Here is a 27362-nt window from a genome sequence, read left to right as displayed (position 1 = left end):
ATTCCATTTTAAATTAATAATAATTGATAATCTAGATGTAATTAATAGTAGGAATGTGAAGCATAATGATTAGAAACAAAAATAAGAGGATGAGTGTGATGTCGGAGCGCATTAGTAGTCCTAAACATCAACGAAGTTCACTGAATGTAAATTTAAGTTGCGTCTCAAACGTAACAAATTCTGGCAACAATTCACTTGAGCTAACAGATTCTAGTACATATAATGCTGTTCCTTACAATATTCCATTGAAAAATGTAAGCATAGTTTTAGAAAGAATAGACAGAGATGGTAAAGTGTCGACTAGAAATGATGAATTGTTAAAGAACATTGTTCAGAGTAAAACTAAGCAAGAATTCGATAAACAAAGTGAACTATGCATTAAAATGTACAAAACACTAAGCCTTAAAAGAACCAAATGTTTAGACGAAACTACAAATGGTAGTAGCAAATTGTCAATCGAAAGCAATCGAAATCAACCTAGCTGTGAGATACTATTAGATAAATACAAAAATCAGACGAACAAAGTAAATGAAAAACATAAATTGAGAAGACAGCAATTGCTTAAACAGAAAAAGCATTTGAACAATGCAAATACTACAGTGGAAAATGTTAATTCAAAATGTTATACTTCTGAACAGTGTTTAAAACAATTGACAAATAGAAATCATGACGATTGTGTTAGATTAACGAAAAGAAGCAAGGTACCTTATAGTATCGATGAGACAAATAATCATAAACATGATTATTCTATCTTTTGTGAAGATAGATCTATTTCTATTACAGATAGTTCTGTAAGCAAAAATAATAGTTTTACAGCAACGCCAGTTGCTTCTTCTACAATGATAGATAACAATATATCAGATAAAGAGGATGAAGTATACTTTGAAAATCTATATAAATCTGATAGGTATGCAAAGAATATTCAAGAAGAATGTAGATCAAACAACAAACCACGACAGTGTGTGGATACAATAGGAAATACAGCGTCTGTACATATTTCAATGCAGAAAGTACCAGAACATAATTTCAAGTCTGATTCTCCAGTAAAAATATCCTCACGAATGATTACCAACAATACATATCAAGTTTCATATGAAAATTCTAAAATAAAGTGGGCTAATAAAGACACGGAATTGGTTGAAACTGATAGTATCAATACAGTGCAAACTTCTTTACGTGTTAATATGTCTGTTGATCTAATAAATGAAAATAAAAGTAATAGAAATAAATATAAACGTGAAAATGTTGATTGTAGGTCAGAAGAGATGCAATTAGTAAATTCAAATATAATGGAAAGTGTTGATAGTACTCATACTTCTTTGCAAATGAATACATCGTTAGATACTTTAAATTGTTTGCAGAACAAAAATAATAATAGGATTAGCCTTAAGTCTACGATGATATCACAAGATACAAGCTTATTTGAGAAACAAAAGGATATCTTTGACTTAAGTAATACAGAGAACAATAATTGTAATAATCAGCAAAAACACAGTGAAAACGAGACACAGTGTCAAGGTGAAACAGTTCTATCAAAAAATATACGCAATAATGCATGTAATGACAATGGAAATAGCTCAATGACTTTATCTAATTCGGCTAATACTGATAAAAGTCAGAGGGAAACAGAAAGGGATAAAAGTATAAAACTTTCTATAGCAGTCCCCGATAAAAGAAGAAATAAAAAAAAATTATTACCACTGCATGAAAATTCACAATTATTATCATTTTCTCCGGTAGAAAAAGAGTTACATCCTACCTGCCAGGTATTTGAAAATAAAAAGAAAACGAGAAAAAATAAATGCAATAAAGGAATTAAAATTAACAAAATTGTAGAATGTCTTGAGATAGAGAACATCAAAGATTACGATAAGCCAAAACAAAGGAAACCAAAAAAAATAATTAGTAAAAAAATTGTTGTTAAAAAAATTGTCAATGAGGACGTTTTAAGAGGATTAAACAAATGCAACGAAAGATTTAGCCAAATGGAAACAACAGATGGTTATGTTTCAGAAAGAAGTTCATCGAATGATTTCCAATCTTTGAAAGGATCTGTTGCGCAATTTACAAAGAAAAAACAGATACAGCGATTAAATATTGTTACAACAGGCTTGTCTAACGAGTAAGCAAAATTTTTACTTTATATAAAGTCACAAGTTACAAATGTTTAACAAAATATTCTAGTATAATTGCAATATTGTTTTACACAGAAATTAAATAATCATGTGATGCTTATGATATTTAAGTTCTTTTGTATTATAGGGATAAGAATCTTGTTAAAAGTGTTGTTAAAGCTCTTGGTTTTGCAAAGATGGAATCTAGCATTACAAAAAATACTACGCATGTTGTAACAACAGGTGTACGTACTATAAATTTATTACATGGTATTATACGAGGCTGTTGGCTAGTAAGCCTTCAATGGGCTTTAGAATCTTTAGAAAACAATAAATGGTTAAATCCTGAAAAATATGAATTAAGACATTTTTCAAAAGCAGTGTTAGTAAGTAAAATTTTCTTTCGAAATAATAAATTATAATAAGGCACTATCATTTAACAAAGTTATAGACTGAAATGCTTGTGTGTGCACTATTAAGTGTGCAGCATTATTAAGTTATGCTACTTAATTTTTAGGAAAATCGTAAGGACAGGCAACTCTTTGGAAAATTTTATGTTCCAGAATTATTCACTGCTTGTGGATATATATACATAGAAAAAAGTACAACACCACCTTGCAATGTATTAAAAGATCTTGTAAAAGCTGCAGGTGGCTATGTTACTGAGAATATAGAAACAGCTAAAATTTGTATTGGTACAGGAGGTTTAAGAGAAACTTGGATCCTAGATTGCATTACATCGGGTGAATTACAGCCATATAATCAATACCAACAATTATAGATATCAATACAAATATTACAATATATTTAAATTAATGCTGGGTATTATCCAAAATCAAATTGTGTCTACAGGAAAATGATTACAAGCTCAAAGCTAAATTGTAAGCAATTCTTATTATACTAAATTGTATATATATATAAAACTGTATATCTTTCTTTATACATTCAATATTTATATGGTACACTGTAACGATTTAAAAAAGCCTTAGTAAGCATATAGGTTGAAAGGTCAATCTTTCCTGAGATGCAAACACTTTTGTCTGTTAACATTATGATTAACTTGTTTCCTCTTTGAAACTCTTCAATTAGAAATAACATATCTGCCATTTCTTCATTAGAATAATACGCTGATATTATCAGTACAATATTTTTCAACTGTGTGATACTAATAAGATCCACAATAGCTGATACACAACTGACTAACTTTGGATAAAATCAACTGTCAGTATTTTGTACGAAGACATTCAGAATGCAGTTTATGAAGCAAGTAAGTTAATCGTGATACTAACAAACAAAAATGTTTGTATCTAAGAAATGGTTTTTGACCTATATTTACTAAGACCTTTTTATACAATACAGTGTGTTCTATGTACCATATAAATATTGAATTACTTTTTTTTTTTAATGCCTTGTATATATTACCTATTTACCCAGACAAAACAGTGTTGGTATAAAACCGACACTGTGTTACCACCGTAGACAATTGTCAGCACGATCGCAGCACCAACGTGACACATATGTCACCCCAATGTTGTGCCACTATGGGAGCTGGAGGCGACACTGTGCTAACAAGGTGCTGCCACGCATCTACAACATGCCATCGCCGTGCGACACGCTGTACTGTCTGGGTATTTACCTGTATATGTAAATACTTATTAAATACGTATAAATCCTACAATTCTTAAATAGAAATAAAATACTTATCTTTATGTACTATTACTATTTCTTATTTACACATTTTTTGATATATGCTTTTTTCTATTTTATATATATATATATTGAAATATTCCATATGTTACAAAGACACAACAAATTAATTTATCGTTTGCCTAGTATGTCTGACATGTATTTGGATTAGGGAAAATGAGAATTTAAATAATTGTAGAATGGTTTGATAAAAAACATGTGGATGTATAATATTTGTATGCTTTTTCGCTTACTTTTATCGATCTTATTCAATTTACCAACAATTTTATCCATTATTCGGGACAATAGACATTTTTTTTTAAATTTTCGAAAAATTAATTGTATTTTCAAATGTTAAATTAAAATTTAAACAATGGTATGATAAAAGAATTTGCTCTTTTATCAGCAGTTCTCATGGTATGTGTATGTACCTAACTAAGTAGAAAGAAAACTCGATGATAAAGATCTTATCTTTATTGTGCATCATTCTACTCGAGTTAGGTTGGGCTAGGTTAACACATACACTCACCAAATACGTTGGCAGCTACTTAATGCCAGTTCTGTGTATACAATGTGTCACATTGACACATATTTGTTGATATATGCCTTTCTATTTATCTAAATGTATATTAATATATAAATATTTCAACGAATATGGGCTACGCATACTTTCAGTAAGTAGTAAAGTACAGTATTTTACGCATATGATTTCACTGCTGTTTCTTTACTACTATATTTTCTTATACAGTATTTTATTTACTTTACACATTATTCGTTGAATACGAGTAATTTTATTATTATAGAAAAATTTCGCTGATCGTTCTGCTTTTTACAGATAAAATATACAAATAATGATAGATATTATTAAATTATTATTTAATTGTGCATTTGCACTTTCCCACATGTTTAAACAAATGTTTATGTTTATTATAAAATTTCAGTACGAAGAATGCGTTTGTTGTACGCATGTGGTGAATAAAAATAAAAGCATGCTTCTGAAACTAAGTATGTGCAAAGAAGTTTTTACTTTTGTAAAAGGTTATATTGTTATTTAAATTACAGATCGAGTCTGCAAGGGACACCGTCTACAGAGACATGTATTCCAGTTCCAAGGCATAATACAACGCTACTAACCGATGCTTATGCAGGAATTCCTGAGAATTTATTGTTGAATTTTATTGGATTTTTGGTAAACTATACATTTGTATATTTATATTATTATAATTATACGTGATATACATTTTGAAATATAATAATTGTGATATATATAGTTGTAGATATAGATAGATAGATAGATAGATAGATAGATAGATAGATAGACAGGGTTTATTTACTTCTAACGACTTTATCTAATATTATATTACATACACATTGTTTCAGCTGCTTGTTATCTTGTTCGGTTTATTACGTAAAAAAGCATGGAACTATGGACGTCTTGCATTACTGAATAAAATGAATGTTAGATGGATGGAAATATTTTATGGAGACAATGAAGGTAGAGATGCAGATGCTTTGTGCATAGAAACTTCTGTTAATTCACAGTTGTCACAAGTTGATAGAGGTTTTCTATCATGGATCGTCACTGCATTTAAAGTTACGTAAGTATTATATACAAACGTATAATTTGAATAATCTGTTATATAGTACGATATAAATAGTTTAATGAAACTTCAGCTATAATTTATATTTTTAACTATGGTTTTAGCGATGATGAACTGCTGAAACGAGCAGGTCCAGATGGTTTACTGTATATATCATTTGAACGTCATTTAATCATCTTAACATGCTTAATGCTTATTGTATCATTATGCATAGCTTTACCAATTAACTTTCATGGTAACATGCAAGGTGATAATGCAACATTTGGACACACAACGTTATCAAACCTAGATCCAATGTCCACGTGGATTTGGGTCCATACAGTTTTACTTTTATCCTATTTACCAATTGGCGGCTATATTATGAGACATTTTTTGAAAAAGGTATTCAATTACGAATGAATGTAAATTAAAATTGAAAATTACAATATAAGTATACTATACAGGTACGAGATTCTAAACATGGCGGTGAGTTAGCAGCTAGAACACTATTAATAACAGAAATACCAAAGCATCAATGCAATATACAAATTCTTACTGATTATTTCTCGTATGTACAGTCATATTTAAGAATAAAATAAAAATTATTTTTTAATTTTATTTTGCTTTTCTCATGACATTGTTCTGTGTAGGCATACATTTCCTACTTTAACAGTAGAAGATGTTACATTGGCTTATGATATTAGACGGCTTTCAGCGTTAAACATAGAAAAAGATTGTGCTGAGCAAGCTCGTTTATATTGTGAAAACTATGCAAGAAGAAGGGAACCATTAAAGATGTATCCATATCCATGTGGTCAAGTCATTGGCTGTTGTTGTAAAAATGTATGTAAATATTTTGAAAAACTAATATAATACAGTATCAAATTTATAATATTTATTTGCGCAGCAAATTGATGCTCAAACATTTTATGCGAATGAAGAAATACGATTGACCGAATTAGTCGAAGAAGAAAAGAAAGTGGCACTAAATAGACCTTTAGGAGTAGCATTTGTAACTTTAGGTTAGTTACTACCTTTACGAAAATGATTTCCTTTATAAATATTATATATAATAATGTTTAATAACAATAATGATAATAACTACAATAATAATTACAATAATTATGATATGATGATAAGGTACGCCTGGTGCGGCTAAAGCTATGAAGAAACACTTGTGCTCTTTGCCTAGTTTAAAATGGGTTGTAGATTATGCCCCAACACCATCTGACATCTTTTGGGAAAATCTAAGCGTTGCAAGGCCATGTTGGTACTTAAATGCTGTTTTAATCAACTTTGCATTAGGCATTGTACTATTTTTTCTTACCACACCTGCTGTAAGTAATTTATGATCAAATTGATTTTAATAAAATATCTTGAAATATGCTTCTTATAATTACATGACATTTATATTACTAATTTCTAGGTAGTAGTATCTGCTTTGAACAAGCTACCAATTACTGGAGAGATTATGAATCTTAGTCCAGTAGTTTCATCTTTCCTTCCAACTGTGCTATTAGTAAGCGTGGCTGCTTTAATGCCTGTATTAGTGGCAAGAAGTGAATCATTAGTTAGACATTGGACTAGAAGCAGCCTAAATCGAGCAGTAATGACAAAAACATTACTCCTTTTACTATTGATGGTTCTAATATTACCTAGCTTGGGTCTAACCAGTGCACAAGCATTTTTAGATTGGACTGTTAATGCAGCAAATGACACTGAAAGATGGGACTGCGTGTTTTTACCTGATCAGGTAAAACTGACGTAACAAAGTCGATAGAATATAATTTAAAGTTTGAAATTATAAGTTAATATGTATGTTTATTCACGACAAGGAAAGTATGCAAAATTATCACAATGCTATTCTAGGGTGCTCTGTTTGTAAATTACGTAATTACGGCAGCTTTGCTTGGAAGCGGACTGGAATTGGTCAGGTTCCCTGAATTAGCTTTATATACATTCAGATTATGTATAGCTCGTAGTAGAGCGGAAAGAATACATGTTAGAAAAGCAGTATTATGGGAATTTCCTTTAGGCGCTCATTATGCCTGGTTACTCTTAGTCTTTACTATGACAACAGTGTACAGTTTGGCCTGTCCATTAATTACACCCTTCGGACTGTTGTATCTTGTTGTGAAACATTTGGTACAGCATTTGAATTTTTTATACATTTGAATTAAACATATTATACACAAAAATTGAAAATACAAGATTTGTAATAAATATATTAAATATCTTATAGGTGGATCGGCATAACTTATGTTTTGCTTATGGACCCAGTATTGGCGGTGGTCAATTGGCAGGAGCAGCAGCAAGTGCTACCGGAGCTGCACCAATTTTGGCTCAAGCTGCAATGTTAGCTTTAGGTTTAGTAAGAAGAGGACTATCGCCTTTAGCTGCAGTGCAACTTAGCGGTCTTGCTGCAAGTATCTTGGGTCTTGTCACAGGCGCTACTTTACCTGCATCAAAGCCTAAAGTACATATATTTCTTTGAATTAGAATTACCTTGATTGATTTTACATTGTAATTTAATTTTTTCTAATTTTTATAGACACAAACGCAAAAAAGAGATTTATCGGCCGGTCAAAATTTTGTTGCTCCTGTATTGCGACAGAAACAAACCTCATTAGAAGAAGTTGTATCCGCAGATTTGAATTCTGATCTTAATCTACCAGAGTCAACGAATACTAGCCCTACGGTACAAGACAGTCCAAAACTCTATCAAAATTATGGTAAAGAATCTGAGGCTTGATAATCTTCAAATAACAATAGACTATACCGATATTAGTTATGGAAAAAATGCATAAAATTAAACTAAAAGTAACAAATGGTATGCTAGACGAAAATACTTCAAATGCTAATCATATAATGATTTAATTTGTCATAAGTTGCTGTATCGTATATGGAAGTACGATATTAATATCTTTTTGCAAGTGAAAATAAATTTATTTACAACGCATTAAAGAATTCTACATAAAATAACAGCTGTATACATAGCGAGCATGTAAGCTATGTTTAATTTAATTAATAAAAATAATAATAGTTATTTATACTAAATGAAATAAAACTATCCACTATAAAAAAAAAATATTCGTTCGATAACATTTGTTTGATTTAGTTTCAGTAAAACAGTTAAAAGCAAGATCAATTTTCGTTTTTATCTGTACAATAATAACTAATGGATACAATTAGGAGTAGAAACAATAATCTCGCTAATAATATTTTACCACACTAGTATTCGATTGAATTTGAATTAAAAGGATCCGCGTACTCAAATCTAATCAAGTACTTTGTTTAAGAAGTTTACACTTACAAAGATACTTGAGATATAGACTGATGGAATGTAGCGAGTATGGCTTATTCAAATTTAATCAAATAGTAGTATATATGATGTGATATATTTAAAATTAAATATTATGTATGTTACCACAAGTAAATCAAATTTTACTATATGTACATTTTAATTATATTCTATTTAGTAAAAGAAAAAAAAATGTTACGGACATATCATTTTGTGTTCTCCCCACAAAAGGATCATTCCTTCATTTTTATTTCCTTTATTATTGTTGTTATTATTATTAGGAATAACATATTATGCAGTTATTAAATTTTATATATTTTCGTTATAAATGCGGGGAAATAAATTCCATTAACATAAAGAAATGTTCGCATTTAATACTTCATTTGAATTTCTACTGAGAACATACTTATCTTTTAATACGCATATATGTACAATTTAAAATACATAAGGGGAAAATCGCTATTAACAAACTTGTATTACGTTCCTTGTTTTACTATATTCATATATTTATGGAAATTTGTTGTTAAATCATTTCTTATAGCAATGTTTAACAAAATTCCGCGCATAAAGCGCTTCAAAGTGAACCGGTTAAAAAAGCATCAAGGTATGCTTCAAAATATTTTACATTCTGGAATTTACGATTAGGATTTCATTTAAAATTAGTATCTGTAATAGTAAATATCGTTAAAAAAATAACACATATAGTGTGTAATATAAACTTTAAAAATTCATAAGGCAGTGTAAAGATGGTAGTTATAATTTAAGGAATATAGTTATTTTTTCGATTATTTCACAAATACGATATAACAAGAGGAAATTTCGAACTGCACCGTGAAGAAAAAATAATTTGTTTAACTAATGCATAAACGTATTCTACAAAATAAGCGTTGGGACTTTAAAAGTTCATTCGCACGTGTGTTTAAATTAATTCAAGATATATTGAACTAATATAATATAATTCTAAATAATTTAGTGTGTATCACACAAAACAGAATGATGAAATATTTTATGCGTGCGTAGGTGTGCGATGTATATACTTAAGGTCATTGCTATTTTATTTAAATATTAAAAATGGCACATTCCATGTCAACCCAATTAGGTGAACGAGTACACATATACCTATATATATTTGATGATTATTTGATGACGATTCATATTAATTTGATCTAGTATCAGAATTAAGGTTTATTAAAATTTTTTTATTTGTCTAATCTGTTTGACATGGAATGAGTGTTTTACAAACACTGTATACAATTACAAATACTATTATCTCACATTGGCGTTTATAGTTATGTCTCATTTGTCATTGGACAGTTTGTGATTTATTATTTATGAAAAATGAAAACTATGCACATTAGTATATGTTTTACTGTTAAGAGTCCAATCAATGAAAATAAATTGTTCATTCGAATAGGCTGCCACCGATTATGGCCTCCAGTTGACTAGATGTAAGATCACTTAACTTTTCTACTTGATCCCCCTCTCCTTTCAATCTTAGGGATAATCGGTGCAACGTTTTTCTTTTCATACTTTTCGAACTATATTCGCAAGGCATAAAATCAGCGGATTTCATTATATCTTCGTCATCTTCTTTCTGAGATTCTTCACTTTCTTCGCTGCTTGGATGAATCTATAATGCATATTTTATAGTTTTCTCGTTATAAAAATTATATACCTTAATCATGTGCAATGTATAACACGAAATTAATATTTTCGACGACTACATCCTACTGTCCATAAATTTAGGAAGGGCATGATATTTTAGCATAATTTGAAAAAATAAATTTCTAATGAAATTTTGAAGACAAATTACGTGCATTATAGTACAAGTAATATGAATACCCATAATGAAAAGTATAAGCAGTATAATAGGATTAAGGTATCTGTTAAGTACAAGAATAGAGTTTTATCTTACTATGATCGTACAATGAATCATAAGTCCAAAGAGATAATATCAAAAATATACACTCACTTGAACGTACAAACTTAAACAGAACATGTTTGTGTGTTACTACTTCTCACTATTGCCAATGTCAGGGAGAGGATGCTGGGAACAGTGAAAAATAATTTAAAAAAAAAAAAAAAAAAAAAGAGAGAGAGAGATTTAATATGAATAATTGTCATAAATTTCTTTCTTTTTCTTGTTTTGAAAGTATTCTATATATAGTATTATTCATAAATGTTACATTAATAATAATCGTTATTTTAGATAAAAAAATATATATATATAAGTGCAACTTATAATAATATTTAATAATTTCTGATAATTGATAATAATTACAATTTTAGTGGTATGATTCCGTAAGTACAAATTACGGATGTAAAAAAATAAATGTTTGCATAAATAAGTATAATAAAAAAAAAAATAAAAATAAAAATTGAAACAAAGAACGATATATTTATGTTGATAATTGAAGAATGGAATTACTTGTCGTGCAGCTTCAATAATTCGATTGAATAATTAACAAACATTCTCTTATTCAGTTTTTTTTTAAATACTATCCTACACACGCACACACACGCGCGCGTATATGTATATATATGTAATAAAATATTCTCATGCTTACCACCACCATCCTAACTATCTCAACTTCACTTGCCTACTTATTATGTAAATGACATAAAGAAATAAAAAGTAACAACTCTTGAAACGGTATATAATTTTGAATAAAAGCTTAAAATGCATGGAGAAAGAGATCATATTGTTCATCTTTCCGGACAATTCGCAACGCTGATACTTTTTTATAATATAATTTCATCTCACCTCTACTATTGAAACTCTCGGTGATGGTTCACGTGGTATCGATTTCTCCATTGTTGTTAGTGGACTATTTGAATCTGTAGAAGAATATTCTTTGTCTGTTTCAGTATCATTATCTGAATAATCTTTTTCATCTTCACCAGATCTTTGCATGTCTACATTTTCATGCAACTTACAGACAAAGCCACCTTTTTCACTATGCTCAAACAGATTTCCATCAAGATGTACTATATTAATAATCAATTAATTTTTTATTAAAGGTAGAGATATGACACAAATTAAATACACCAGTTAAATTCTTTACCTTGGCAGAAAGCAGCACTACAGAAGGAACAATGTGCAGATGTTCTACGACCACACTCTGTACAATGATGCCAAGGACAACTGAATCTTGAATCAGCATCATCGATAATGACACAAGATTTATGATACTTTTTATTGCATGTCTTTTGATCGCAAACAACAAATTCTTCCAATTTCTCAATTTCTTGCCCACAATTCCAGCATAGTTGATGTTTTCTCGATCTAATTGTGTTAAAATTATATTTATATACTATATATTATTTACATATTAAAATAAAATTAATTGTTTGGAAGATAAATAAATTGCCTTCTAGACCCAGCTACTTTATGCAATAATACAGAATTCCATTATTTAGCTGAGAAAAATTCATACATTATACACGCGTCGTATACGCCAGCGCTTACCTTCGTTGACGTTTTATTTTATCAATTTTCTCGAATTTTTTCTGTTGACTTGAAGGTGTCGTTATTTGTGGTTTTTGTACTTTTAGACCTATAAAGCCGCTACAGTTTGGTGCGCCGCATAGACAAGGCTTTCGAGTTTCTCCATCACAAGCTAAATTATAATTAAAAGTCAATTCTTCGCCGGACTCGATATCGCATAATGCAAACAGACCTATACGCGTATCCCCATTTACTGTCCACTTTTGTGTCTCGCAATTTGGTGAGCATGAATGATCTATAGCAATTTAAAATTAAAAAAAAAAGCATTCATATTCATTTCCTATCCGTTCAGTGTTATTTAGTGACAAAAAATACTCACTCATAAATCGACTTAGATTGCCTTTTGGTTCTGCATCAATCGTTCGATTATTATCTATAGTCAAAAAATAAAAATTCTCGTTCTTTAATTCCTTTTTTCTATGTAGTCTTCGTTTGTACTCAGCTTCATCTATAACTTCACCTACATATTCAATAACAAACTGTCCTGCTTTAATAGACTCTAAACTTCTAAGACCCCAACCACGTCCTACAGTATGAAATGGTTCCATAGCAGGATACTGTCTTCGTACAAATGCCTGATTGTTACATTTAGGACCAGCTGGACAAATTCCAGGGCTACATTCAACTAATAATATTCGATTAAGACAATCTGTTCCGGGTGCACATGGGTCTTCCCATTCGGCATCACAATCACACGCAACAATGCTCTCAACTTCCACTGGTTTTACGTTCCCAACAGGTTTATTCACCTACGTCATCGATACGAATTAAAAGTTTACCAACTGTATTCTACATAAAGTGTACTGAAAATCGTGATATAATCTAAAGAAGGGTAATTACTTGTACAAAAATTAGTTGAAAACATAAAATGAATATTTTTTATACAAAACTTTATTTCCGAGAAAATCGACCATAAGTTTGGATTGTACTACGATTTTCTGTATGTACATAAACGCATACACGCTCGCACACGCACACACACATTATACCTTTAACTTGACATAAGGCGGAGGTTTCAATCCTCGTGGTCCATGATCTTTAGCTGCAGCTCTTTCAATTTTTAAACGTTGATGAATTTCATTGGCTTCTTCTAACGCTTTGCGATAAGTGTCATCTCTATTTTTTTTACCTATTGGTGGTTTTATGTTTGCATCACCATCTTGGTAAAGAAAAGCTCTCCCTCTATGAATAAGAACAAATGACAATTTTCTTCACTATTGTAACCAATATATTATAATTTTTATATGATATAATCAATAAAAAGAAAAAAAAAAAAAGAGTTAAACTTATTTACCTATGAACCCAATGATAATTATTTGATCCTAAAAACATGACACAAAATTTCCCAGGACTATGAGGTACAGCTCCTATATTTTCAGGAATCTCGTGAGGATAGCAAATACGAGATGGCCACCAGCGATAATTACCAAGCTTAACCCATACAACTTCTCCGTATAAAGGTAACCTACCAGTTTCACAGTCTTCACAAATAAAACCACCATCTGGTGCATCAATCCCTAAAAAATTGTCATTATATATCATTCATTTGTATGTATTACATACAAAAGCATATGGTACATATTAAGTTATTGTTAGCCTTAGCTATCATTATTATTGCTAATATTTTTAAGCACGGCATTTGTACTGTACATGATACGTAAATTAAAAAATGATTACCTAAACATTCGAGATGAAAGGATGTTGGACATGTATCGCAACAAATAAGACTTCCGCCTCTTGTACATAAAAAACACCACGCCGCATTCACTGGAGGTTCCGGTGCTTGGTAATGTTTCGGACAAACTATCTGACTGCCGGTTAAAATTACCGAACCAGCGGGTAAACAAGATGTAGATGTATGATAAGATGAAGGACAACGAACGCACCGCGCCAATTTCTCGTTTGGAGCCCTTGAATGACTATCTTGAGGATTATCTGAACTGCATGTATGACATACATGATATGGACAAGTTAAACGGCCCCCCTGCCAATGAGACTACCAACAAGTGAATAAAAACATTTATATCAATCTTAACGTAACACGTTTTAATTTTAAATTATAAGTATTATTTGTTGTCAAACATTACTTGCGGCCATGATTTCAAACAAGACGAATGGTAATGTCTCCCACAGGCTAATACGGAACATCTTATTCTGTCCCCTTCTCTTTCATTACATATAAAACAGGCAGGTGCTACACCTGATAAGCAATCGATACATTTAAATAATTCGTCATCCTGCTCTTCTGTTTTACCTAAAATTAAAAAAAATATTATATATATTTTCAAATGTAATACAACTGATATAGTTGACAAAAAATCCCTATACCATTATTTTCATCTTCGTCATAGTTATTTTGTTTAATCTCCTTTATGTCATCGAGAATTTTATCGTCCATTGTATTCTCATCAATAGAATGTTCTGGACTAGATTCTCCTGGTTTTACACAAGAGAGATGAAAATACGAATAGCAAGGACCTTTACATCTAGTCAATTTTCCAGTCTTTTCACATATTTGACAAACTTTTTCTTGTTTCATCCCTTTAAAAAGATTATAGGGTCTGTTTTTTTTCGTTTCTGAAACACACATTTCTTCCTTTTCAACTTTAATCTTCGACTTTTTGTTATCCTTAGTATTTCCATCTATTTCCAGTAATAAATCATCTTCCTGATCTGATGAATTTTCTTTTATACTTCGGGTATTAGCACCGGTAGTGTCTGACGTTACATATGACCGATATTTTTTTCGAAAGGAAGCGTTCATAGTATCCCAAGTTTTCTTTAAATATTTCTTAATATCGTGCTCCGATGCATCTGGATATTCGTCCTCTAGCATATCTCTGTTTCTTTCGTAATAAACTTCAAAAACACCGTCCACGTCTTCCTCAGGTTTAAATTCAACTTTTTGAATGATAGAAATATCATCACTGGAATCTCTTTGACTTAAAGGAGATAATGGAGGAGTATCCGAATTGAGTTTCAAGTGATTTTTACCATTTTCAGTAATGTATTTCAATAATGTATTTGGTTTTACTCCATCCATTTTGTTTTGTGATAATGAAGATTTATCCAGCTCATCCATCTACAAAATTATCGAGTATGAATACTTGTTTTAGTGTGATATTTTACATATTTCTTATAAACTGTCAAACATATGCTTACACTATCTTCTTTAGTCCGCTTAAGGTCAGGTCCATTTGAGTCACTTGAGTGTTTTCTTTTATTAATTTTATTCTTTTCATCTTTTTCTGATAATGCTTTTGACGACTTATTTTTTATATTTGTTTCTTTTGGTTTAAAAACGCGAGCTCTATCATCATTGCTCATCGATTGGACTTCCATAGCTTCTTCAATAGCACTTTCCCATTTTGATTTTATACTGGGCTTTACAATAAATGCTGCTGCATACTTAGCATCTTTCTTCTTAACTTCTACAGTTATTGATTCTGATAATTTTTTAAAGTCTGCAAGATTTGTAAATGGAATCATAGAATTTGATGAAACCCAACTGTGACGTCCTTTATCGCCAAAGTATTGGACATGTATCATTAGCGTTTGTGATCTCGCAGTAGCTGGTCAAACAAATATACATATATCCATATATAAGTATATATTTTATATATAAATTGCACCAGTTACCTTAAAACTGTTACATTTAAACAGAACTTTTTAACATTGCAAAGACTACATCTTTATATGTATAATAAATATAACAAAATATATAATACTATACACTTATTATGTTTTGAGTGCTGCCAGTTAAATTAATTAAGGATTATATTCCACAATATTATTTTAATTGTAAAGAAGAAAATTATTGTTGAATGAAAGAAAAAATAGAACGAAACAAAATACTTTGCGTGCTATTGCATGCACGCATACACTTTATAATTCTATAATCCAAATAAATTCACAGGAAGAAGAAAATTACCTTTTAATCTGTGGTACACCATTAAAATTGGATCAAGTGTTATCACACATGGCCAAAAGGGAAAATTGCCAACTCTGGCCCATGCTAATTGACCTAAAGTCCAATCACATTGTACAGATGAACCATCTAATTTTGGAGTAGTTTCCTCCATTGTGCTTAAACTAGTTGAAGAGTCACTTGTATCGTCCATATCATTGGTTATATTATTTTCATCTATACTATCATTACTGCCATCAGGCGAATTTTGATATTTTCTATGCCTCAGCATTTTGGAATTCTGCAAGTCATATACATGTTAATGCTATAATAAAGTATGGTATGTTCTCTATCAATATTTTTATAATTTAAAAACATATAATGATATAACGGTTACAAAAAGAAAACCAATTAAACTACAATATATGTATATGTGTATCTATACGCACACATCCATGTAAACGCATACAGGTGCACATACATGTCATGCAAGCAAAAATTATATATTAAAACATTAATGATTACTACATATAGTACCATAATAGTGTTAAAAATGTTATTGATCATTAATCAGAAAGATTGTAATTGATCTTAAGCGGCATAACATGCCTTTGGAGGATCGGCAACCTCATTCTTAGGAGACTTGGGTTTAATTGTTCTGCCGTAACGACTTCTACCAGGTGAAGTTTTTTTTAAATTCACTGTAAAATCCTTTTTATCATCCTGAAAGTTGTTATTCGTTGTGCCCACGTTTGTGCCGCATACGCCAAATTTTGATTCAACAATTATGCCCACCTTGCTATTCACTCTGTTGATAGTGCTCATCATTTTCCGTTTAATTTAGCATCTTTATCTAGCAAGGACGACAATACTCCGATATTGTGAAGCCTCGTATAATCATTAAACAGTTAACAGAATAGAACTTGTAGAACTTGTGTATAAAGGGCTCGCGAATCGAAAACAATGTTCATTATCGCTGAAAATAGCTGCGATGGCCGATTTTCAAAGGCTACTTTTATTTTCTTAAAGGAACAACATGTATTTCTGTTCAACATACAGACGTCGACGCGTATTCTATGGAAGTTTTCAACGGTTAATTTCAATGCTCCATAAACAATTTTCTCTATTAATATTTAAAGATCGTAACTGATCCTCACGGACCCTCTGAACAAGAACAGGACGCGTTTCCCGCGATTTTGGGTGATTCTCATAACCATGCTTAGTCTCGTTTTTCACTATACCTAATATTTGGTGATTTTTGTTTTATCGCTTACTTCGATTTTCAACATGCCCGGAACCTCACTACTACTGTAGTTGTATACACATCTACATATCTATCTATATGTATGGAAATACTGTTATCTTGTAACTATTAAATACCAATCATATATAGTGCATATGTTTATACCAGTGGCGGATCGTGACTAAAATTAGCGGGGCCACAGCTGCAGCAAATTTGTTGCCTCTCTTTTAAAATTCTGCAAAAGGAAGTAAACATGTATCAAAAGAAAATTTACTCTGAAACTTGATGAAATTTTACAAGGATAAAATTAAATACTTTTTTTTCATTTGATCTCTTCATAAAATGGGTAAGTGGCTACCGACATTAAGCTTGAGGATCATATACAGTGCTGGACAAAAGTATTGGCACAGCATGATTGTTATGATAAAAATGCTTATAACTATGAAACAAATTGTTAAAAAGGAAAAATTTGTTTACACGTTTATTTATTTATTATTCTAGATTATTATTTAACAGAAACAGTAATATAAATAAAGTGATATGCGAAATAATAACAAAAACATATTTATTGAGCGTTTTAAGCATGGACAAAAGTATTGGCACAAATGATTGAAAGTACTTAGAAATTAAAAATTAATATTTGGTTGGCCCTCCATTCCTCATGATAACTTCCTTCAATCGTTTTGGCATTGAAGTTACCAATTTTTTTGTAAAATCCGGCTCTATATTGTTCCATTCTTGTAAAATAATAGCTTTTAATTGGTTTTTGTTTGTTATATTATATTTTCTAATTTTTTTTTCTAATTCATTCCAAACATGTTCGATGGGATTCATGTCTGGACTCTGGGGTGGGGTATTTAATGTATGTGCGGTATTGTAAACGATCCATTGTCGTACAATATAGGCAGTATGTTTTGGATCATGGTCTTGTTGAAAATAAAAATCACGCGGGAGATTTAATTTATTAGCACTTTTAAATAAATTTTCCTTTAATATATTTAAATATACATATTTGTCCATAATCTCATCTATGAATACTAATTCGCCAACCCCAGACGCTGCAATGGAACCCCATACCATGACTCCACCTCCTCCATGTTTCACAGTGGCTTGTAAATGTTGTGGATCCATTTCCGTATTTGGCTTTCTCCAAACTAATACTCTGCCATCTGATTTAAATATATTAAATTTAGTTTCATCTGAAAATAATACGTTATTCCAGAATGTGGGATCCTTTTTTATAAATTCTTTTGCAAATTCTTTTCTCATCTTCCGATTCTTCTTGGATATGTATGGTTTCCTTCTTGCGACACACGCAGAATATCCCGCATCTTTTAACACTCTCCGTATAGTTTTCGAACTTACTTCTTTTTTATTTTCTTCATTTAACTTTGCTCTAAGTTGTGATGAGTTTAATTTACAATTTATTTTCACTTCCTTTACAATTTTCCGTTTTTCTCTAACTGTTAACTTTGAGGGACGTCCACTTCGATTCCTACTTTTGAAATCTGATTGATTCTCAAATCGTTTTACGACACTTCTAATAGTGAATCGACTTCTATTAACACTTTTTGCTATTTCACTATAAGATTTTCGCATTTTGTGCAAATTTAATATTATTTTTCTCTCTTCACTTGTAGTTTCTTTCCCTCTTCTTGACATTGTTGCTTGTTATATTTCCTATGTTGCTAATCGACTGAACTTAAGGATGACTGTTAGAAAAAATGACTATCAGGGAATCCCCTACCTATACCATCAAGTGACAATCGGATTTTTTTCGGAGAGATACAACTACACTAAATTTTGTATAATGTGCCAATACTTTTGTCCATGCTTAAAACGCTCAATAAATATGTTTTTGTTATTATTTCGCATATCACTTTATTTATATTACTGTTTCTGTTAAATAATAATCTAGAATAATAAATAAATAAACGTGTAAACAAATTTTTCCTTTTTAACAATTTGTTTCATAGTTATAAGCATTTTTATCATAACAATCATGCTGTGCCAATACTTTTGTCCAGCACTGTATATTGTACAAGTGTAAAGAAAGAGGAGAAGACTCATTATATTAAATGTTTGCGATAATATCAAGTGGAAATAGGAGGCGCTGTAGTATCTATGAACGAGCCGCCTCTGGGAGTGCTGCAATTCTCCAGTGCCTATACACGAATCACCCCTGGTCTATATATATATATTTATATATATATAGTTATATTTATATATATATAGTTATTTAAATAATATCGAAACAATTTTGTGCAAAACATATGAAAATGTACATATGCATTTATATAAGTATGTACGTGCTCAAGTATACAATCAGTGTATACAAATACTTAAAAGTACATTATGATATGTGAAATTGTAAATTTATATACTCTAGTTATACTCATGTACATATAACTATGTCTAATTTCAAGTTAACAATTTTTAACTATTTTAAACTATTTTTAATCTATATCGGACATAGGAATAAAAATAAACAACTTAGATCGCTGTTTATTTGCAAAATCGAGCAATATAATGCTCCTTAATGTTTATATCACTAATTTCACGCAATCCATTGCAATGTGCTATAGTTTTTAATTCCATCATAAAAGTTTGTAGATTATCATCCCGGAAATTCACCAAATATTTTGGTAGTTCCACTAATATAATTTGCCCTTCTTTGAGTAGTGGCACAAGATTGGGTAATTGCTTCATCATATTATACGCTACCCAAATAAAGTCAAATTTATTAATATATTCTGCTTTATGTTTGAAAGTTTCCAGCGAAGACATGGGGTGAAAAATTATCTGAAATTATAATGTAAATTACAGGAGAGTTATTTTATAATTCTCGTGATCAAATATAATAATACTTTATGATTTTTAACATCTATCCAAGATGTTCTATTTCCTTCACACTTTTGTTTTTTTGTTGGCCAAGTTTCATGTTCCATCCCTTTATTAGGCATTTCAGTTATTAAAGTACCATTTAATATAGAGGAATCTCTATGAGATGCGATAAGATCTTCAGATATTGGTTCTCTAGTTCTAATTGCATATATAGATCGGATAATTTCTCGTTCAGCTATATCAGTTGCTCTATGCTTCTTGCTGAACATATTATTATTTTTAGTAATGTTATATGCCTATGATATTAATACTGTTAATAATAATAAAAATCTGTCAGATTAGAATGCATCTTACGCATGGATGTCCTCTGTTTCCTGCAAATTCCAAGAGAAGAAAGGACCATTTACAATATCCCCTAAATAAGTGTAATGTATAAATCCAGGCCCATATTGTATTATATTGTTCAATAATGTTGGATTACTTCTAACTGGTTCGCCCTCTAGCCAAGTGAATGCAATTCCATTATTTCTCCAAAATCTGATGTTAAAATAAAATAAAGCAAAATATAAAAATATGTTTATGCACAAGCATTTGTAAAATATTTTATTCATAATCAACAAACTTACCTGTATTCCTGTAATGTTAAATTTGAAATATCTCTTGACTTTAAAATCATATGATAATCCCAATCGTAAACACCATCTCGATAATCATATCTGCTTTTCAACGATTTCCTAACTCTCTGATCCCAATACTCAGTAATAGGAATATTCTCACATGTTGCACGTTCCCAAAATCTTACGATATACATATAATTAAGACAATAGGATATAATTAATCAACTAATAAACATAATAAGATACAATATACAAATATATTTGATATTAAAAAAAACTCACTTAAAAATTGCTTCTAATCGATCTTTATCCTTATGTCTTAACTGTTCCAAGCTTAACCAAGGACAATTAATTGTATTTGTTGGTATATCAGCCAATTTATTACAGCATCTTATCAAATACTTAGCTGTTGCAGGTCTTATTAACGTATTGCCAAATATCTCTAAATAATATCGAGTTGCTTCTTGCAGTCCTTTTTGATATATAGGTTCAATTTTTCATCTTTTTTATACTATTTAATTTTAATTTAGAAAACAAAATTGTTCACAGAAGCAATTACAACATTTATGCTTCTTTGAAACCTTATATACATACCTAAGTCTGCTTCTAAACAAGTACTTAATAAAAGAGTAGACCTAGCAATTTGTTCCAGTGTTGATTCGATTACATTGTATAAAATAATGCAATCACGATACAAATAAGATGATGCTAATGTCTTCAAAATATGTCTTGCATCGCCAGCACCTACAATTAACACGTCGAAATATTCATCTGGATATTTAGTTCCATGTTTACTAATTTCAAACTGTATGTCTAATGCAGGACTGTATCCCCACCACATATTAGATTCTAAAATAATTCATACGTAATCCGAGCTATAAAATAAACTTTAAAATACTCAATATTATCGTTGTTATAAATAAGGATATCAAGATATGTTATTGCCATAGTAACATCCATTCGCTTGATTGTTTCTCTATTATATATACAGTATGCACCTACATACATAGTATACTGAAAAACCATATTTTCATATTTCATGAATGAACAATTTATTCGACTTTGTACTCCTCGTATTCTTATTTAAAATTTACCAAAATACATATCGCAAAGAAATATGTATGGATATCGTATATAAAACAATAAAGGAATAATATGCATTATATGTTAAAATATGAACATGCTAGTGACAATTATGTTATAGACTTATAAAATCATTTATTTTATAATATAGATTCACAGATAAAAATAACTCCCTCTGAAACCTTGCTTATGCAAGGATTTCTTATAAACATATTCACGTAAATCCATTTCGTACATATTAGCTCATTTATCTCGTTTCTTTTGAGCTCGTTTATTACCGCACCGTTGTAAAATATCTGTAATATGTCCTTTATGTTTAAATATAGTAATAAGCTGCGTGCGTGCTTCATTCATTCCTTCACTAATTAAACTACTACGTTGCATATTTCCTTTGATTAATTCATTTACACGCTCAAGACCATCATCTTGTCTATTCCTGACGTTTTGTTGCGATTCAAGCATGGTTAATGTTGTTTTCAACTTTTCATGTACCTACAAAAATGTGAAATCACATAATTAAAAAAAAATTAAATATTAAATTAAATAAAAAATTAAATATTAAAAATTAAATATTATTATTATTATTATTATTATTACTACTACTACTACTACTACTACTACTACTACCACCACCGCCAACTATTACTATTATGTGAATATTACATACTTGTTTCTCAAGATCAGCAATGTCTTCCATTTGTGCAGTAAGATGGTACACTTTCCAACCATTTAATTTTTGTAGTACATGCTTTTGTTGAGCTATTTCTGCAACTGTAGGTCGTCTTTCCTCTCGAGGTCGAACCTCGCTTGGTCTTCTATAGTGGTGAAGTCTACTGCTCCATCTATTCTTCCAAGATGGCCCTATAAAATTAAATTAATTATCTCTCTTTTAGCGTATACTCCAAACAATTGCAGTTATACGTATAATCATTTCACGTACCTAATAAACTAGGCATAGGTCGTGTTCGTATTGCAACTGTTGGTTGTTGTGTGGGAGATTTAATAATATCGCATTGTATGTTTGAAGTTTGTCGTTTTTCTAATTTTTCCTTCGGTTCCTCTTTAAATTCTTTTTTCATTCTTTCTTCAGTGATGAATTGCATTTCTCCTTCGGTACATCTTGATTCTGTTAATTCTACTCCAGTAAGTTGTTGTTTTCGCGGCTTTTTCCTCGGAGACATTTCTACTGTTGGATTTATAGTAATTCTTGATTGTTCTGGTTCTTCATCGAGCCCAGGTGATGACGTTGCTGAAACTGTGGTAGAACCTGAACTTTGACAACCTCCACCATCTTGATCTCCTCTCGGTGAACACGGAGGACTGGATGTTGTAACAGGAGGTAAAGATGCAAGTACAGGAACTAAATTTTTTGCCGCACCTTAAAAATTCAAAGCCGTTTCATTGATCTTTACATCATAAGAATACATGAAAATAAAGTAAGGAAGGAAAAAAAGAAATAAAGAATCGTGTCAATTTATCCAATTTTGTACCTTTAATGGGTGAATTGTCATGATCCCTCTTTCTGAGTATACTTGGTCTTGGAGATGCATTCGTTTTTGTATGTGGTTCATCATATCCAGGTTCAACAAGTACTCTTACTGGAGTTTGACGATATTGAGTATATGTGCCTGCAACTATGGTTATTAATAACATTTATTTCGTAAATGCCTCTACTTACAACCAATAAAAATTACCTGTAGGTTCAAAGGAGTAATAGGTAGCAGTATGTGGTGGATGCAAATATTGTCCTTGAACCGGTTGTGTAGGTGTCGTATTTGGGTTATTATTCGTACTACTCGCTGAAGAAACTCGGAATCCAGTTTGCTGAGTAGGTTTGATTTGTACAGATTGTCCGATACTTTGTGCCTGCACTGTTTTAACAGGTGCAGATGTAACTCTTGTAGTTGCTAAAGGTAAAGGATGTAAAGACATTCCAGTAATTCTAGCAACAGTAGTTGATGCAGGCTGTGATATTCTTGTTGTGTTTGATGTATTTGCCGTTGTAGCAATTACACGAGACATTGTGTTAAGACCGGACAAAGAGGTTACTGTCTGGACGATACGAGGCGCAGCTTGTGCTTGTGATTGTGATTGTGGCGACTGTTGCTGCTGCTGCTGCTGCTGCTGCTGCTGCTGCTGCTGTTGTTGTTGCTGTTGTATCTATTATATGATCAATTCTGTTCAATATTTAAAGTACTAATGAAGTAAGTTCTACATAACGATAATGCATAATAAAGTAGTTTTATGCCTACTTGCTGAGAGGGGATTACAATCCGACTAACAGTACCAGTTGATGAAGTAGCAACAGAGTTAATTGATAATTGTCTCCCGACCGTTGGCTGAACAGTCACTGAAGTTGAAGCAGTTACTCTGTTTGCAGTTCCAACTACAGGTGCTGTACATACAGCTATGCGATTTACGATGCCCGTGGTACTTAAAGGTCTGTTTGACTGATTAGGCTAAAATTTGATTACAGAATAAATAAAATTTATTTATTCATAAATTTTATTTATTCTATTAATTTTGTTACTATTATTTACAACTACATCTTAATTTAAATTCACTGATTAATTAATTAATCAATTGGCTAATTACTAAAGCATAGTAACTTACTTGAATAGTTTGAGTCGAAGATCTACCAGCTTGTGTAGTTTGTGATATATTCGATACTTGAGATGTAGGCGGTCTGCTTTGTGAAACCGGCAACCTTGTAATACTATTGCTTGCTTGAAGAACAGGTGCTATTAATCTAGACGGAGTGCCAGAAACGCCAGTGACCATTGTAGCTTGCACAGATCTTCCTTGGGCTGTAGGTGTAATCAAACGAGATTGTTGACTGGTATACACAGCTGATGGTGGCCTTGAGATTCGACTAACTGGAGGTGCAGTGTGCCTTTGTGGTTGTGCATATACAACTGATGTCGTTTTAGGTTGCCATTGAGAATTTGAAATAGTTGTATTTACTCTAAAAGATGTAAAATGTCGTATCGATTTCTGCACTACATCTACTTCTGTGGTTACAGAATAAAATAAATTTTGTTTATTCGAATGTTTAATGTTTAATTATCTATCTATAAAGTACATGTGTATATACAAGTACCCTGATCTTGTAGTAGGTATAGTTTGTCCTGTATTCGCTCTAACAATAGGAGTAGCTACTGTTGATCTTGGAGCAGAAATGTTAGCAACTGCAGCTGGCCCTCGAGGCACATGATACGTAGCTGGTATACTTGTCACTTGTTGTGCCTGTTGCAACAATTGCTGAGCTTGTGGTTGATTTTGACGTTCCACTGTATTTAACATACCTGGTGATATTATCCTCACTGTTGAACCCACAGAACAGATCTACAAAAACAGTTATTTAAGTCTGTTATGATCACTGTTAAAATGATTAGATGATAAGATCGAATTCTTTAAACATTGATAAAAAATAATTACCGTCGTGGTTATTTTGTTTGTTTCTGAAGACGAGGTAGTACCAGAGGGCACTACAGGTTTCATTATAGGTAATTTTGTATTTGTATCCATTGACATTGATTTACCTACAATATTAGTAGGTGTTCCAATTGATCCTACTATCGTCTGGGTTGATTGAATACTTTGTATATTACTTTGAACAACACTTTGCACATTTTGTATATTTTGTATAGTAGTTAAATTCTGGGCTATGCTTTGTACACTTGTTTCTGACACAAGTTTATCACCGCCATTGTCGACTGAACTTAACGTTGTATTCATGTCTATATCCCTAAAAAATTGTTTTCTTGAATAAGATACACGCATATATTATTACAACAAATATACATACATTAAATAAAAGTTACTTTATACATAAATATGTATTAATTATTATATTTTATGTTTTATTTACTACGTTTAATAACTTCATATAAATTGAAGGTTATAAACATATATATATATATTTATAATAGAGTCAATATTAAGAAAACTTTAAACCTTTCCAATAAATTTAAACATATTACAACAGCGCGAATATAATAATAACAATGAGAAAGTCATAACAATTATAACATTGAAAAATAGGAATTGTCCTGAATTATTAGATAGTTTTACTCTGTAATTAACAGTTTCGCTCTGTAATCAGTAGTTTTTGCTATTATCATGACAAAAGTGTTCGTACCTTTATAGAAACGGAATTATCTAAAACCATTACCAATTTATTTAAACGCGCACATATGGCATTTTTTAAATGTTTCTGTTTCATTGATGCTTTTTGATAACAAACATTTTACTATCTAAATAGCAGTTTCCCAACACTACAAAACGTATGTATGTACATACACATAGTGCGAGTGAATGTGTCAGGACAAATAAATATGCTATCTGGTCGTTGTGTTTCTTATTTCATAGGAACATTTTATTTAGATTCTACATGAGAATGAATCCATATATCTAAATACCTATATTACGCGATGCTGTTTGGTTAAAGAAGAATAAATGAAAACAAATATATAACGATCGAAATGTAATTAAATAATGATTCTTTCAAATCACTAACTTATGAATATTGTAGAAACAGGAGCATTGATTCTACATTACTATACAATCGTGTATAGCTGTTATCCAATAAGAAATGATCCTATCCTTTAGTACTATCATTTTTTATTGGTCGGTTGCATATTTATTTAATGTTAGGGGAAGTACAAGACCTAAAAAATTGTACTGATGTTTAATACTTTGTTACATATATATATATATTATTTGTGTATATTTCCTATACAAATACATAGCTACACTTATAGTATATTTATAACTAAAACTAATATATGTATATATAACTTTATTTTATATAATGATAGCTTGTGTACGTAAAATTTGAAAACTTTTCAAAATCAAAAGTAATAAATTAGTCGCAGTTGAATTTTTTATTAAGTGATTTAGGTATATCGCTTCCCGTTTTAAGGGCTCTATCCCTAGCATACGAAGAGCAAGATGTAGTAGGTAAAGAGAGGCGCACCAATCCAAATTCCTTTGCTTTTATTCCCCTACCCGCAACTTTTGCAATTCCATTTTAAAATACATCATTCTACTGCACTCTGCCTCGTGATACTGTTGTCGATTAAGACCGTACACTTACACTCTCTCGTGGATATTTCACTGGAATGTTTTTTTTTCACTGACGCTCAACGTTTTATCAAGCTTCAGCATCATTGTTCAGAGGATAGGAAACGGATTTGTCCGATGACCTTAGATGGGTTTGATTTCAGTTCACGTTTTTATAATTTTATTCGTGACTAGATCCACACTCATCCAAGGAAATCGAGCCGATCTCCAGAGACCATTTTCAACATACTTGTTCATTGGACAAAAAAAATGAACTTCAATGTTTTCGAAAAGTTTTGTGCTTCGTCGTAAATGCAAGAAATTAGCAAAATGTACAAGATAAGAGAATATAAAAAAAGAAGTTGTATAAATCTATGTTTATATTTCATCGGTAAATATTCTTTTGTACTAGTGT

The 27362-nt window shown here is 30.9% G+C and overlaps 5 protein-coding genes across 10 annotated transcripts; 2 read left to right on the top strand and 3 right to left on the bottom strand.

The window, feature by feature from the left end:
- Mcph1 (Microcephalin) lies at positions 1-3029 on the top strand. Of its 2 annotated transcripts, none has more exons than XM_076904423.1 (3): positions 1-2122; positions 2263-2500; positions 2632-3029. In XM_076904423.1, the coding sequence occupies exons 1-3, from the start codon at positions 66-68 to the stop codon at positions 2893-2895; spliced, it is 2559 nt and encodes an 852-aa protein (XP_076760538.1). In that variant the 5' UTR covers positions 1-65; the 3' UTR covers positions 2896-3029. The 2 variants fall into 2 exon arrangements, with proteins under 2 accessions (XP_076760538.1, XP_076760539.1); XM_076904424.1 differs by having other exon boundaries at positions 2263-2451; positions 2632-2803.
- Positions 3030-4294: 1265 nt separating this feature from the next.
- Positions 4295-8883, top strand: Tmem63 (transmembrane protein 63). Its single transcript, XM_076904995.1, has 12 exons — positions 4295-4474; positions 4863-4989; positions 5181-5398; positions 5506-5782; positions 5845-5948; positions 6031-6223; positions 6288-6402; positions 6521-6721; positions 6811-7133; positions 7250-7525; positions 7623-7856; positions 7932-8883. Exons 1-12 carry the CDS (start codon positions 4455-4457, stop codon positions 8130-8132), a joined length of 2289 nt encoding a protein of 762 aa, XP_076761110.1. The 5' UTR covers positions 4295-4454; the 3' UTR covers positions 8133-8883.
- A 989-nt stretch (positions 8884-9872) lies between these two features.
- On the bottom strand, positions 9873-17374 carry Nsd (Nuclear receptor binding SET domain protein). 5 transcript variants are annotated; one of them, XM_076904992.1, is made up of 14 exons: positions 16892-17373; positions 16121-16397; positions 15352-15761; positions 14518-15271; positions 14277-14443; positions 13867-14185; positions 13484-13706; positions 13179-13371; positions 12509-12938; positions 12362-12424; positions 12151-12301; positions 11747-11967; positions 11446-11669; positions 9873-10311 (listed from the first exon to the last, which is right to left on the bottom strand). In XM_076904992.1, the coding sequence occupies exons 1-14, from the start codon at positions 16922-16924 to the stop codon at positions 10084-10086; spliced, it is 3693 nt and encodes a 1230-aa protein (XP_076761107.1). In that variant the 5' UTR covers positions 16925-17373; the 3' UTR covers positions 9873-10083. The 5 variants fall into 5 exon arrangements, with proteins under 5 accessions (XP_076761107.1, XP_076761105.1, XP_076761108.1 ...); XM_076904994.1 differs by adding an exon at positions 10654-10728 and having other exon boundaries at positions 10175-10311; positions 12151-12424; positions 16892-17374; XM_076904990.1 differs by having other exon boundaries at positions 12151-12424.
- A 2450-nt stretch (positions 17375-19824) lies between these two features.
- On the bottom strand, positions 19825-21642 carry Dnaaf3 (Dynein axonemal assembly factor 3). The gene is made up of 6 exons (XM_076903855.1): positions 21395-21642; positions 21083-21272; positions 20810-20980; positions 20538-20720; positions 20207-20444; positions 19825-20141 (listed from the first exon to the last, which is right to left on the bottom strand). The coding sequence occupies exons 1-6, from the start codon at positions 21639-21641 to the stop codon at positions 19845-19847; spliced, it is 1326 nt and encodes a 441-aa protein (XP_076759970.1). The 5' UTR covers position 21642; the 3' UTR covers positions 19825-19844.
- Positions 21643-21993: 351 nt separating this feature from the next.
- LOC143428747 (uncharacterized) lies at positions 21994-26158 on the bottom strand. Its single transcript, XM_076903854.1, has 10 exons — positions 26025-26158; positions 25322-25631; positions 24984-25228; positions 24497-24848; positions 24136-24342; positions 23578-24043; positions 23374-23511; positions 22824-23261; positions 22551-22744; positions 21994-22375 (listed from the first exon to the last, which is right to left on the bottom strand). Exons 2-10 carry the CDS (start codon positions 25619-25621, stop codon positions 22127-22129), a joined length of 2589 nt encoding a protein of 862 aa, XP_076759969.1. The 5' UTR covers positions 25622-25631; positions 26025-26158; the 3' UTR covers positions 21994-22126.
- Between the last annotated feature and the right edge of the window lie 1204 nt (positions 26159-27362).

Source organism: Xylocopa sonorina, chromosome 11, assembly GCF_050948175.1.
Source record: "Xylocopa sonorina isolate GNS202 chromosome 11, iyXylSono1_principal, whole genome shotgun sequence".
Classification (NCBI taxonomy): domain Eukaryota; kingdom Metazoa; phylum Arthropoda; class Insecta; order Hymenoptera; family Apidae; genus Xylocopa; species Xylocopa sonorina.
This window is presented reverse-complemented; position numbering and strand designations above follow the sequence as displayed.

Coding starts and splice junctions, on each gene's coding strand:
- Mcph1 (XM_076904423.1), top strand. CDS start 66: ATGATTAGAAACAAAAATAAGAGGATGAGTGTGATGTCGGAGCGCATT. Junction 2,123..2,262: donor ACAACAGGCTTGTCTAACGA/GTAAGCAAAATT, acceptor TTTGTATTATAG/GGATAAGAATCTTGTTAAAA. Junction 2,501..2,631: donor ATTTTTCAAAAGCAGTGTTA/GTAAGTAAAATT, acceptor CTTAATTTTTAG/GAAAATCGTAAGGACAGGCA.
- Tmem63 (XM_076904995.1), top strand. CDS start 4,455: ATGGGCTACGCATACTTTCA. Junction 4,475..4,862: donor ATGGGCTACGCATACTTTCA/GTAAGTAGTAAA, acceptor TTTAAATTACAG/ATCGAGTCTGCAAGGGACAC. Junction 7,526..7,622: donor ATCTTGTTGTGAAACATTTG/GTACAGCATTTG, acceptor AATATCTTATAG/GTGGATCGGCATAACTTATG.
- Nsd (XM_076904990.1), bottom strand. CDS start 16,924: ATGATGAGCACTATCAACAGAGTGAATAGCAAG. Junction 15,272..15,351: donor AGCGGACTAAAGAAGATAGT/GTAAGCATATGT, acceptor ATAATTTTGTAG/ATGGATGAGCTGGATAAATC. Junction 11,670..11,746: donor TAGTGCTGCTTTCTGCCAAG/GTAAAGAATTTA, acceptor TTATTAATATAG/TACATCTTGATGGAAATCTG.
- Dnaaf3 (XM_076903855.1), bottom strand. CDS start 21,641: ATGTGGTGGGGATACAGTCCTGCATTAGACATACAGTTTGAAATTAGT. Junction 20,981..21,082: donor CGATTAGAAGCAATTTTTAA/GTGAGTTTTTTT, acceptor GTATATCGTAAG/ATTTTGGGAACGTGCAACAT. Junction 20,445..20,537: donor GAAACAGAGGACATCCATGC/GTAAGATGCATT, acceptor TAATATGTTCAG/CAAGAAGCATAGAGCAACTG.
- LOC143428747 (XM_076903854.1), bottom strand. CDS start 25,621: ATGAATACAACGTTAAGTTCAGTCGACAATGGCGGTGATAAACTTGTG. Junction 24,343..24,496: donor CTTCGACTCAAACTATTCAA/GTAAGTTACTAT, acceptor ATCAAATTTTAG/CCTAATCAGTCAAACAGACC. Junction 22,745..22,823: donor ACCTATGCCTAGTTTATTAG/GTACGTGAAATG, acceptor TTAATTTTATAG/GGCCATCTTGGAAGAATAGA.